At 37.0% G+C, this 14501-nt stretch overlaps 1 protein-coding gene across 9 annotated transcripts in view; it reads right to left on the bottom strand.

Annotated features, from left to right (window-relative positions):
* Positions 1 to 4: 4 nt before the first annotated feature.
* The window catches only part of PRDM5 (PR/SET domain 5), a 93464-nt gene continuing 78967 nt past the window's right edge, over positions 5 to 14501 (bottom strand). For 5 of the 9 annotated variants that reach the window (XM_069800209.1, XM_069800793.1, XM_069800387.1 and 2 more), the window contains 2 exons: positions 10029 to 10133; positions 1988 to 4606 (listed from right to left, as the gene is read on the bottom strand). In XM_069800209.1, coding sequence (XP_069656310.1) covers positions 4442 to 4606; positions 10029 to 10133 — 270 coding nt within the window. In that variant the 3' untranslated portion in view covers positions 1988 to 4441. Of the gene's footprint in view, positions 258 to 1734; positions 1845 to 1987; positions 4607 to 4990; positions 5054 to 10028; positions 10134 to 14501 lie in introns of those variants that run through there. The other 4 variants (XM_069800552.1, XM_069800723.1, XR_011327478.1 and 1 more) reach the window with 3 other exon arrangements.

The following is a 14501-nucleotide window of genomic DNA, read 5'->3' as shown; positions in this document are numbered from 1 at the left end:
CCAACTGCAAGAAATTCAAGCACCTCATGGAAAGAACAGGGCATCGCTTGCCATGGAAACACCTGCAGCTGCTGAGCCAGGTGCTAGCTCTGGAGGAGCTCAGGCAGATCTGCAGCTGCTTTAGCCCACAAGGTAAGTTCCTGGTGGACATGATCAAAGAGTCATCTCCTGGAGCTATGCTTCAACCTCCTGCACCTACATCTTGTGTTTCTCATAAAGATCTTTCACTCACACGTTGATCCTCTCTATCCCATGTTCTGTTGAAGCCATTAACAAGATCAAACCTTCAGTTAGTTAACTGCTGCTATTGATTACATACAGCATGATTAATCTCAATATGTATATTGTAATTTATCCAGCAATAATTAAAACCCAAAAAAGTACATTCCCCTCTTAATGACTGACTTTCCGTGACTAGCTATTTTTCTCAAATACAATTATTAATCCTAAACATGTAACACAACTTTGCAGCAAAGACCTCTGGCAAAAACCCTATGTAAAATATACTAAATTATCTTTTTTTTTTTTTCCCTCCAAAAAAGATTTTCTTCTTTGTGTTTTAATAGCATTGTCCCTCAAAAACTGCTTAGAAAATCTTCACTTTTGAACTTCTTTATTTTGGGAGGTTTGGGGAGGGGGAGAGCTTTTAATTCTGCTACTCTCTGTGCCTTAGTTTGCATTGACCAAATGGAAGAAGGAACAATATAAAGGAAGAAAAATATAAAAAATCGTAATCTCAATTTTTCTATGACTAAACTTTTGATTTTATTGATGTCAAAAAGACAAACAAAAAATAAAGTCACCTTTGCAATGTTGTCCCACCTCAGACATGTCAAAAAAAGTCACCAATTCTCCTTGCAGATAATTAAGAACACATAGTTAAAACACCATCAGACAGCTCAGTATATGGTACTTGTTGTGGTTTAACCCCAGCCAGCAACTAAGCACCATGCAGCCGCTCACTCACTCCCCCCCCATCTAGTGGGATGGGGGAGAAAATCGGGAAAAAGAAGTAAATCTCCTGGGTTGAGATAAGAACGGTTTAATAGAACAGAAAAGAAGAAACTAATAATGATAACACTAATAAAATGACAACAGTAGTAATAAAAGGACTGGAATGTACAAATGATGCGCAGGGCAATTGCTCACCACCCGCCGACCGACACCCAGCCAGTCCCCGAGCGGCGATTCCCTGCCCCCACTTCCCAGTTCCTAAACTAGATGGGACGTCCCATGGTATGGAATACACCGTTGGCCAGTTTGGGTCAGGTGCCCTGGCTCTGTCCTGTCCCAACTTCTTGTGCCCTGGCTGGGCATGAGAAGCTGAAAAATCCTTGACTCTAGTCTAAACACTACTGAGCAACAACTGAAAACACCAGTGTTATCAACATTCTTCTCATACTGAACTCAAAACATAGCACTGTACCAGCTACTAGGAAGACAGTTAACTCTATCCCAGCTGAAACCAGGACAGTACTGATTGATTTTTCTACCTGAACACTGAAATTATATTAATTTTTAGAATAAATGTAGCAATAAGTTAAAGTTCTCTGGACCTAGAAACATACTAGTCTGATAAACTCTCTAATAAAAGCACTCGAAATAAAGAAAGAAAGTATTCTTTACTCAACTTTATAATGCCTATTTCTACTACATATGTCTTACACATAATATATTTGACTTCTATGAAGAAATGATTTGTATGATCTGGCAAAGACTCCAAGTTTCACATACCTCTCAGGAAACAAAAAGGGCATGAAGACTTATTATGCTTTTACACATAGATGGTTGTCACAAACAAGTGAAATATTCGTAATAACACTTCTTCAAAATCTGCAGGAATCCTAAACAATTTAGAAACAATTAAGTATATGCATTTCAATGGGCAAACCGAATGCAATAAAATATTCAAGTGTTACTGAATAATTAATGAAACATCAGCCGTGCCATTTGCCTTCAAAACTAATACTGTAAAACATTACTAAAATTATAGGAAAATAAGGTCTATATTTAATTAAATTTAAAGAGAGCAGAAAGGTTATTACATAACACCATAGAGGTTACATCATAACAGAAAATTACATAACATATACATGTAGTGATATACTTTTCTGTCACACATCAGTGTAACTCCTAAGTCACTTGTTCCACACTGAACCGATACATTACAGAACAACATCATATGAAATTGGGTTTTCCATATGCAGGTCTTTTCCAGGATCCTCTTCACATGAATTTACATCACTGTAACTGCTGTGGCCTATTTTATACAATTACATTATGGTCCGGACCATATGGCTGTTCCTTTTACTATGCTTTATTCTTTTCTCAATTCAGATCAGCCTAGGGGACACTGGATTCCAATTTCAAATCTGCAGATATGGCTGAAGGTTACTGCTTTTCCTGCAGATACCTTGCAGGTGGCTCATTCAAGCCTAACTAGTCATATGTAACTTGAGCCAAGGACCTTTGAAATAAATGGGAAGACATCACTTTGAAGTTTTCTATAATGCTGAAAACAATGACAGTTCCTGCTTGTTCCTGAATTTGTTAGAATTGCTAGCAGTAAGTGACCTGGTTTCATTAAGAAAGGGAACCTATAAATCTGAGTGTACAACTTCCTTGTAAATGTGAAGGACACCTGTAAACTTGTTAGTTTGTTGTCATGAAGCATTATAGGCTTCCAAAAGAAAGGAAAGAAGGTTGAAGACAGTCTCATAACAAAACAGGAGGCTTCCTAGAAAAAACTAAGACCCTCTGATATAGACCCTGTAATTATAATTACCGCTGTTAGCGGCATGCCTTCTTCAGCTTCTGAGAAAAACACCAAATGTCTTCTGCTTATCTTCTGGAGAAAACTAATTGCTTTGGAAAAGATTACTATTGGGATCCAGTGCTGGGTCTTAAAGCCGAACATGTAACATACAGATGTCCATGCAGAAGAATGGGATCCAAACTATTAGTAGAGATGGAAGGATTAATCACTAAATATATCAACATCTTCTATTGCTAGCTCTTTCCATCACTAGCAATACTACTAATGCTATTTCTTTTTTGTTCTTCTGAGTAGAAAATCTACCATGTGATAAACAGATTTGAGTAGAGAGTCTACTCTGAGATGATTATACTGCTCATTTCAGCGTAATTGTCCCCACTGCAGTTCAGAAAGAAGCTGAAGTCTTTTCCCATGAAAACTAGAAGAGGTCCCAACGCAAGTTCATTTCGCAAAACATTGACAGGTCCAAGATTACTATGAACAGTTTACTAACGACAGAGCCTTAGTATTAACCGCTGGTAACTCAGGAATTTCACAAGATATCACCCTCTGAAGTTACAGTTTTACTGTCCTTGTAGAGAAAAATTTCTTGGTTATCTAGCTGTGGTACAAGAAGGCCTGCGGGAACTCTTTTCAAGAGTTTTACTGCAGTAAACAACTCAATCTGATAACATGAAGAATTTGATTGTCAGTTGTAAAGCAGTATTTTTCCCAGTGCTCCTTAACAGAATTAAGAAAACAAAGGTAGTTAAGTGGGATGAAGAAATCCAGGGCATCTGATTCAGCAGGAAGAAACACTCTGGGAACCAGCTGTTCACCAGAAAATCAAATACATGTTAACTAGGCAACTGTAGCTGTTCAAGCCACTCTGTTAAAGATGTCTTTCCACTTGCCTTGCCAGTCACAATGAGAATGAATATAGTACTTAACTAAATTGCTCGAAGTTTTCACTTCAGTCTTGTTTCATGTAACCAGAAGAAATACATCCTTCTCAATGCTCATACAGAAATACTTAACGTGACAGATTTCCAGTTTCTCTGCCCATACATTTTGGCATCTCAAGAACCAATACAAGTTAATGAGTTTCATCTAGTAATGACAAAGGTCTAAATAAAATGAGACAAAATCATGCTATAACAAAATGCAGAATTAGGATCTGAATAAAATATGCCTGGATGCAATCAGCAGTCAATCAGAATGACAAATTCTGCATGGTTTCAAAGTAAAGAATTTTAATGGCGTCTTAAAGATTAGATACAGAAAGAGTTGCAGACAGCCAAGGGTTCAGTTCCAAATGTCCAGGATTTCCAGGTAACGCCACCAATATCTAAGTTTCTAAGGCTGGTAATTAAGACAGTGAAGTTTACTTAAAGCTTTTTTTTTTGCTTTGCTTTTTTTTTTTTTAAATGAGGATAAAATTTTCCCCAAGTTCTTTTATCTTCAACTTTTTATCTTCCAGCTATGTTTTACTTCAGGTGAATGTCTTTCTTTGGGTTTTATCCTACTAGTATATTTTTTTAAAAAAAGTGGGAAAAATAACATGTGAACACCTTACAGTTGTTTCTCCTGACTCTGCTTACTAGTCAGGTGAGATGTCTGGAGTTTGTACACGTACAAATGGAGCACTTTGGAACGTGAGATCCGTTCTTCTCACACGCGCAGTAATTAGCTGTCAGTTTCACCGTGGACATTTTCCATGTGCACTTTGAGGTAGTCATTTCTTGTAAACTTCTTGTGGCAAAGCTGGCATTCTGCCATCGGTCGATTGGGATTGTGAGTTAGCTTGTGGCGGATCAGCATTTTCTTCAGGCTGAAGGACAGATCACAAACCTAAGGCAGTGATGACAAGAAAAAGACAAAAGAAGTCTTAAAACTTCAAGCATGTATAAAGCTCTTTATGTTACTCACTAAGGCCACAGCCACACGTACCTGCAATACTTAATAAATGAGCTGGTCTTTGGAAGAATAACTCCTTCACAGAGCACCTTAAAGATCATTACTCTGTCTGGTATCTTTCAATGTTGTACATTAACAGTGGTACCACAGGCAAGGGGGTGGGGGGTGGGGGGAAAAAAGAAAAGAAAAAAAGGGGAAGAAGACCCAGTCTTCAAAATATCAACACAATGAGGTGTCCCAGTTACACTGTGGTTTCTTTTTAAAACCTATTATTCTACCTGGGATGCAGCAAAAATTATGACAACACATCACAACCACCTGTTAATTTGATCTCAAATGAAGTATTTCCTTCCTGACCTCCAGAATGACACCTGTGGGTTCCTAAAAAATCAGTTCAAATTGCTCAGTTACAAGGAAGGAGGAGCGAGAAAAAAGAGGCTCTGAAAACTGCAAGAAAGGTTAATAATTATTATAGAGGAAACCTCATTGTTCCAGTCTTCCTCTGCCTGGCCAAGAAAACAGAAGATTTCTTGCAAATGCAGGCGCAATTCCTTTGCTATATTATCTGGCACACTGCTTCCCTTCCTCCACTGTACTCCAAGAAGTCCAGTTCGTTCTGCCATTTGAATAAATGGATAGAGGGATGACGGACTCTGCCATGCTAAGACCATCACTTCTTATAAAAATTCCTGTACTGAAGTCAAAATGAAAAGTTAAGAACAAGTTCAGCCAAGAGAATTTAGAATGAATAGTTAAGAATCTGCATGCAAGACATCAAGTCAACTGAAATCATGCAGTTATATTGTCACATTCACCTTCCATCCAGGTACATATTGTATGCATGAATTTGCCAGAAAAAAAAAATAAATTTAGAAAGAATAGTCCTGATTTGACAAATGAAATAGGCAGAAGTCATATAATTAAATAACAATGAACATCCACAGGCTTACTATCTTAGAATTCCAGATTCATTCCAGACAAAAATGTCTTCCATGAAGAGGAAACTCGGGGAACCCAGCACCATCCCTCTTCAGGAAAATGAAGTTTAAATTCATATTGGTATCAAACTAGTAATGAGAATGCTGAATGATTACTGGCTCCTTTTGAAACCAAGACACACAAATAGAGCTGACTATCCAAGCAGACAATCTTGATCTGCAGTATATGTTTTATGCCAATTAAGGCAAAACCATACAATGACCATAAAAAGGGCAATTGCCAGAGGCAAGTTTTGCACCCAAAATAATTTTTCCCCAGACAAGAACACTGTATGTGCTGTTGTAATGGAACATTTTTGAATTTATGACATGATGTAATACCAAGGACTTTTATACAGCAACTGCAACTCTCCACCTTTTTTCCCCTCAATGTATAATTACTTCTTTCATATCCAAGCAACAGTCACCCTTTTGTTACGCGATAGTGAATGTCACTTACAGCATCGACTGGTCAGGTCTTAATGTTGCTTTTGCCAAATATCATTTTCTATTCCTATTCCACAGAACATACAAAGTGAACTCATAACATTTATCTAATCATAACCAACATGCTTGCTCACAAGTCTCAACATGTTTAAAATATCATATACTTGTAAACACAACATGTTTCTTGGGAGCCAGGAAGCCGATCAAGGATATACACACATACAAGATATGTATGTGTTCTGTGTATCTTACACATGCCTCTTCATTCTTAAAAGTATACACCTTATAACACAGTCTTAAAGTACATTTTTTCATTTCTAATGCTCATGTAACTAGTATAATGTGTCCTGCTGTTCCTTCAAGGCTCTAGCATGTTCTACTACCTAACTTCTTCAAAAAGAAGATGGAATGCACAGGATCATTAAAGATATGATACATGTTGTGCTGTGCTTATGCATATAAGTTTTGGGGTTTTTTTTAAGAGTTTGCTTCATATTTCAATTTTATAAGTAAGACCAACATTTTATAGACTTAAAACCATGCTTGCTAATGTGCACTTGAACTCTAATCAATCTCTTCAAAATGATCAAAGTTTTGATCGAGTAGGGAAGATGGAAAAGACTGACATTTGAAAGTAAGTGTAGGGTCAACTAAAGGCAGAGTGGAGGGAAATACTGTACTGGAAAGAAACCAGGACAGGCAGTACGTGACCTTTCTGCCCCCAAAGAATAATCTGTTGTCTCTGAGGCAACTGAAGTTCAATTGGCCTTCCCGTAAAAAACAAGCTGATCTCCAGAGGACAGAAACCTAATATACTAGGAAAGAACACATTTTGTATTTCTATATTTCAGTTATTTTCACTTTCCTATGTGACATATATTAGAATTTTCACCTTAAAATGGGAATATTCAATTTCCATTACTATCAGTGGGATGTGAGAGCTTTGAGTCATTAAGTTCTGAAAATGCTTTTGTTGACTGATAAGAAACGGAAATAGCCACATAAAGAAACTGTAGCACCTTCATCAAACAGGGTACAAGGATTACTTTTACATGTAGCACAATCCTGTACTGTAATGTCTGTTCCATATGCCTGAAAGAGAGGAGAGTGAGAAAGGAAGAGAAGACACAGCTTTTATTTCTGATTTTGGAAGAAAATTCTTTTTAAAGCAAAAATGCAGTCTAAAAAAATTCATGTGTAATAGTTTATATTGGGTGGGGAGAGGTGTGTTGTCAAGTAAAGCCTCTTCTTGAGCCCGTAAAATACACATTTTTTTTTCAATAGCCAAAAGTTTTCTTTCTTCAGTTCTTTGGCACCAAAAGCAATTCCTGTTTGTAAATGCTAATGGTACTAAGAAACAAAGAAAATTCTGACAGCAAATGTTAATATGTTATTTAGAAGAAAGAGCTGAATAGTTTCTACAACTGCTTCTAACACCAGGTAGGAAACAAAACCAAACCCCTCAATCCTCTTAGGACTTTTGTCTTTCAGTGTGGCCTCATGTATGATTACATTTATGAATATGCCCATCATTGAAAACACAGCCTGTTTTTCACCTTTAAAGGATTCTTAGTAGGTCTGGGCATTGGACTTACTGACTTTTCCAATTACTTTAGCAACAGTATGCCTTTACCCCTTACAAAATGCAATGGAAACAGGGAAAAAAAATCTAGAAAATAGTAACAAAAATGATTATGAACATGGGAAGTCGTCATGCAAAGTGTTGGAAACAACTGCAGAAAAGTTGACTAAGAAGGAACATGGCACAGGTACAGAAAGCAATAAATGGAATAGCTATTAACCCTTTCTGTTAATGAAAGAACTAAAAGACGGTTATTGAAATTCCATTGCAGTAACCCAAGACACTCACCCCTCCCCAAAATCTCTTTCTGAAGTAAAGAATTTGTGGATGTTGTTGCCATAAATTGCCTTCAAAGCTCAAGTCATTATAAGAAAAATAATGAGAACATCTACAGCTATCTTGAGCAGGATAAAAAAAATGTAGGTGAGAATATTTGAGTGTAAAAAGCAATCTTTAGTATTGGGAAGCCAACAATAAAAGCCTCCCATAGGTACATTGTTCTGTAACTGGCCACTACTGGTCTTCCTGTAACTTCTGCTGAAACATCTGGTAACATGCAATGTGTGAGACAGCTCTGGAGGAATGGTCTTTCTCTGGGTGACATTTACTATGTCCCCAGCATCTGCAAAAGTGGAATCCAGATGAAATAAGAAGTAACTATTGAAAACAAAACTTTCAACACTCTCTAAGTGTGCATTAAGCAGCAGTCCATGGTAGGCACCTGGGCAACTGAAGAGTGTATGATAGAATAGTAGAGGCAACTGCTGCTTACTTCCAAACTCTGAAAAGTCAGCAATCTCTACAATGTGCAGCTGGCAAAAGACTAGTGCTGAAGAATAATTTTGGTGGAACACAGCAGTAATTTGAACTATTACGAAAATCTCCCATAAATGAAGGCACATAAAAATTCTCAGAGAAAGACTAGGACTAGACACAGATCACAGCTGTTTCTAGAAATACTATGATTTGGGAAAATACAGTTATATCTAATTAATGAGGAAAACTAAAAGAATAGTTGAAGCAGGAAAGCTCCTATTTTCAATTAAAAGAAAGAAAAAAGAATAAAGTATAACCACCACCACCGCCTGGTCTGAAAAAGCACACTGTGAATCCAAGACCAGTGAATCCTGGATCCACAGTGTGGGAAAAGTCGCATTTACACTGCAAGCTAGCCAACAGCTGAGAAACAGTACAGCAATCTGAAAGCTGAAAAAGTTATTGCAAATTATTTGGAATTAGAGAAATCCTCAAGGTACTATCTAGAGCCAGGCTGAGATTATTCCAAAAGAATACAGCAAATCTCCTGACCTGTAGACATCAGCAAAATAACGTAGCTGAAATTTTTCATTAAATTGATAAATTTTAGTCTCAATGAAATGTCAACAGGTTATTTATTAAAAGCCAGATCAATTAATAGACCCTTGTGACTTTCATGCCAAGTGGTTATTCTAATTTTGCATCTAATTTTAGAAATTTGTGAACAAATTTACAACTGTTCAGACTGAGCCACCTAGAATATAACTGAAAGCTAGCGGTTCCCTTATGACTAGTTCATTAAGAGCTAGTATCACAAAACAAAGAACTATACTAATTCTATACCCTGTTCTGATGCCCTTCTCTAAATACTCAAGCAACAACTTAAATTTTGGAATTTGATAATTCTGAAATACACTCTTTTCTGATAGTTTCTGCACATTCAGCCTCCCCAGCTACCTTCCAAAAGCTGTGAGAAAAGTTGTATACAGGATGGGGTTTGCTGAATGAAAGGTACTTGACAGTGATCTATGAACTGTAATATGACACGCTGCATTTCAGCACTGCAAGCATATGTAGCATCCATGATTTCTTCATTGAACAACAAAAAAACCCCACAACTCCCAAAACCCCCTATGAGTAGATGTTGAAAGTATCAGACCAGATTTCACTGAACAGAAATTGGAAATTCTGAATCCACATTTGTGTCATTCAACATCAGAAGCATTTGGATTCCATGTAATGAATTAAATACCTTTTCCTGTATAAGCTAATCTCCAACTATTAACCTGTCATACAATTTATATGGGAACCCAACCAGCATGAATTTGTAACTTGCAACATCCAAATTGCATTAATAATGGTGAAAATAACTCTTAAGGGATCCAAAACCATAAAATAAAAGGGTGTGCAACGCTCTTGGCAACTGAAGAGGGTACATAAAATTCCCTGAATGGTCTTTCATTAGTTAGGCAATCAAAGGCCATATGAAGTGTAACTTTATGCCACAGCCAATAGGTCCAAGGCTGTAGTCTCGCTGCAGTTAAGTCCTGCTGCTGCACTGAAGTCAAGATGACAAAGGGATAGATCAACTCACATCACACTGAAACGGCTTCTCTCCGGTGTGGGTTCTCATGTGCTCATCTAGGCCTCGCTTTTGACTGAAAGCCTTGTTACACTCTGAACATTGGTACGGCTTTTCCTGTATGAAATGACAACAGTGAGTGAAAGTGAGTGAAAGTGAGTCAACACAGAGCCCAAGTCATTAAAGGAGTGGAATTCCATGCTGGATGGTGTAAGTTTTATATTCTCTCTAAGGGATTACAGTCAGTGAAAACAACAGAAAACGACTTTCAAATGATTAAGTGAAAGCTGGGAAAGCTGTGGCCTGACAGTTTCCACTTCAACACCCACTTATGAATTAATTATCTGTTCCAGTCTTTCAAACCCAGCCATTTTGGGAGTCTGTTTTTCATAATGTGAAAGGTATAGAAACATAAAATTCCAATGTACTTTCCTTTATCCTCCACAAAAGCTTAAAGCATAAAGACAAGTAAGATGTCTATAAAAACCTCAGGTTTGTTAGCAGGTTTCCAAGCAGGGGAAGAAGTGAGGAGACGAAGAGGGGGTACAAGGAAAGCTTGTCGTAGAGAAAAAAAACCTTATTTTCAAAAGTGGTGACAGAAGGTTAATCACATATTCATTGCAGAATCTCAAAAGAAGTGCAGATGGCAACCAAGCCATCTGTATTTTTATTAGAACTATTGGTTAGCAGCTACTGTAGCACACAATGTTATGAAAGTTGCAAGCTCACTGACTTCAAATAAATAATTAGAGATATGTATGGAAAGCCACTTATATAAAGATTTTCTTCTTTGAAGTTCTTCTTCAATATAGAAACTTATATAAGGTGTAATTCCCCCTTTATTCCACTAAAGTTACAAAACAATTGTATGGAAAACAACATTTAAATAAATCAATTACATGTAAAAGTTAGTATTATGGCACAGCACATTGCCTCATTAAACTTTTGATGCTCTAGAGGCACCTTTTTTTCTGAATCAAACAATTATACTTCTTTCATTCTCATTCTACTTTTTTATGTGGTTCCTAATTCTGTATTGCTTAAGTTCTAAAGATGGGTATTTTAGGCAAAAAAGCAAGCATTTTTTACTAAATTAAATTGAAAACAAAGACTGAAAATCAATAAGCAATAAAAAAAGCTAAGTCTATGAATTAACAAATAACAGGCAGTGATCTTAACGGTCTTTTGGGAGATAATGTGGCGTCCAAGGATAAGTGAGAAGGAACAACTCAGCTTAGGCGTTGAAGCTACAAAGTGAAGAAATTCTCTAGTTATTAGTTCCTATTCTCAGTATGTAGGTGACAATCAGGTCTCCATATATTGCTGAATCCTGCCAGGTACTCAGCATAAACTGGACATATAATACAATGGACTATAAATCAGTGTTGTTCTGGGTACATCCCAAGCTCTCTCTTTAGGGCAGCTCTTTGCAGGTCCAGATATATCAGCGGGGGTGAAGACTGGCTTCTTGATTTTGGAGTACCCTCCCATGAGGTTTCCTAGAAAACGCAGTGTCATAGACAGAAACGTCTCAACTTGTAGTGGCAAGAATCCTCTAGCTCACCAAAACCAGGTCGTAAGCTGCGTACCTAGGGAAAAGCATTTCTCCAGCAATTTCAACTTCAGATATGAATAAATCATGAGATAAATAAAGTGTATTTCATTATGATGCAAGACAAATCTTTCTACTGACACAGGCTGAGTACACAGTGCCCAGCTGCATATAATCAAACTGGCCTAAAGGGAAGCCACTAATGAGCTTTTCTGTGCAAGATCCTCCTTACACATGTTTATCATCATTGTGTTTTTTCATCATTATCTTAATTTTGTAATTTCTATGATTCTTCAATATAGAGTAAAACATAACAAATTACCTAAAAAAAATCTGAGCTGATCTTAAAAAAAAATCATCATCTAGACCAAAAACTTCATGTCATGGGGAATTTTGCTAGACTGACTAAAGACTTCATGGAGCTGGTCTGTAATTTTTAAGGAAATGTATGAATAAGCCATATGAAAAGCAGGTCTCTGCAACACCCCTTTAATTGGTTTTACATTGTGGTTAACATAAACCACATTTTCTGTGAGTTCTCTGAAAACAGCCTTTCTCTGTGTAGGTTGTTCCACAGAAAGTGCAAAGTAAAGTATATGATATGTACTTCTTAAGCACCTATGAAAACATTCATTACTGCAAACCGTACCAGGTGTACTTGCTCCCTTTTTATCATCTTGTCCTTCAGGTATCTGAAGAGTTAACTGTTGATCACAATTATCTTATTAATTTCTGAGTTAAAGGGATGTCAGGATTCCATTTTGGACAAAGAGCCATTATAAACTCTGGGAAGCTGAAGTCACAAGCCTGGGCTGTAGTATCTTCTCCAAGGTTATGTTTGGTTATTTGTATTATTCTCTATGGCAAAAAAGGCTGTATCTAACCATCCCCTTGGCATTTATATTCAAATTCACATATGTAGTACATGAAACACATCCAAAGCTGTCTTTGATCTAATCTTAGATTCCTTACATCTGTATATTCCAGTGACTTCAGCAGACACAATTCTGATTCACACCAGCCCCCTCTCCCCGAAGCTAAGCTACCCTTTGTTCACATCTGCGTCCATTTCAGTAAAATCAGTAGTGCTGTCCAGAACAAAACTTGGCCCTAAGTTTCTCTCCAGAGAAAAAGACTTTTTTTGTCAGTTTTGAAGAAGACATCATTCTCGGAGACTATTTTCTTCAAAACAAAACATTCTGTGCTTTTTCTTTTCTCTCTCCCCCTTCTTCCCCTCATCAAATTTCCATTGCACAATACTTGGAGAAGGCAACTTTTGTAACATGGAAAAGATGACGTTGGCTTGGCATAACCACCACTGCTCTAAACGTGAACAGGAAAAAAACAGATAAAACCCACAACAATAAGTGTGGAAAAAAGTTAATGCCACCACAAAAGGACAATAGGGACCAATGATGGGATTAGAAGAAAGTTGGACAAATTTAAACATCAAGCAAAGGGGAAAACCTGCTAACTGTCAACAAAACAGGAGGTCATTGGGAAGATCATGTAGGTCCAACTTCAGAGGAGTTAGGAACTGTAAGTGCTATAAATCTACCCTCTGTTCAAAAAGCATCTGCCAGGCCATGACTACGGTGGCAGCAAAGCCAAAGGATTACATGTGTTTTCTTTTATTGATGATATAAATGAGGAAGGGAGCAGGGAGGGTGAGAGAGACAGGATGTAGCTGATACTGCAGTGATTTAATATTACATTTTTAAGTATACCAGGCATAAATAGAAATATGTAGATGAGGATTTATAACTTTCCTGCCTCTAAACAAAGAAAGGCCAAGGAAAGCCCAAATGGGACTTGGTATTCTGGAAGGTGCTTCGCTGTAAGGCTGGTATGCTAACTTAGAAGCTCCCGTCTCTGATGATTTTCATTTCACTACATTAAAACTGAGAGGAATCGAACATTTTAATAACTATGACAAATAAAACAGCACCCGCAATACACACTTCATCTCTCTGTGGATAGCTGAATCACAAATTACTACCTTGGATTCTATGCAAATTGTGCTTTGCATTAGTAAGACATCAGAACACGACAAATTCTCAAGGCCATTTGACACCACCTTTAACTGATTGATAGAACATGTGTACAGAGTATCCTGCAACCACAGCAGATGGAAATACTTAAATGCAGAATATCTGAACTGCTAACTGCTGCTGTAGTTGACTGTATGTCCCTTCAGTAATATAAATACATTATGTATATTAGCTTAGCACTAGTGCATGTGGTTGTTTCTCTAAACCTGGTAAAATTGATTACACAGGTAAAACATGAATTACTTTGGTAGGAGTATCTCCAAATAACTTTTTAACTCTGAATTTAGAACTATTACATGAGCTCAACAGCAACAGCAAGAAAAACATAATCTAGACACTACTATATCCAAATAAATCATAGCTCAAGATTCAAATAAATGAGAGTTAAGAACAGTTTAGTAACTCTTTCCAAGGTGGCAGAAGCCGGTTAAAACTGGGCTGAACCCACACTCAGGAGACCTTATTCTTTACTTTTTTGGTTAAATTTACTAGAGTGAGTGCAGATTTATACTACTTAGAAAGTGGACTTGTTGAATACAGAAATATTACTCAATAATCCTTTTTAACACTTGAGCTTTAACTGACATACAAAGTATACTTAAAATCCCAGAGTTATCTAGGATCTAATCTCTCTTACACTCATTTTTTTTAATATCCTGAATTCAGCAGATTTACTTCTGATTTAGTTCAGAATTTCACATATTGCACATTTCTTCTTGTAGATCATGTTCATACATCTAAGCACATATTAGAATTACTAGCATCTCGGGGTAAGACATACTGACCATGTTAAGTTTCACATAGCTATCAACTTGCCGTATCTGCATTTTCTTTATGCTGAAAACTGAACATTCATATCAGAATGTTATATTACATGTAAGA

Source organism: Haliaeetus albicilla, chromosome 1, assembly GCF_947461875.1.
Source record: "Haliaeetus albicilla chromosome 1, bHalAlb1.1, whole genome shotgun sequence".
NCBI classification, from domain to species: Eukaryota; Metazoa; Chordata; class Aves; order Accipitriformes; family Accipitridae; genus Haliaeetus; species Haliaeetus albicilla.
Note: the sequence above shows the minus strand (reverse complement) of the source record. Positions and strands in the feature narration are given on the sequence as shown.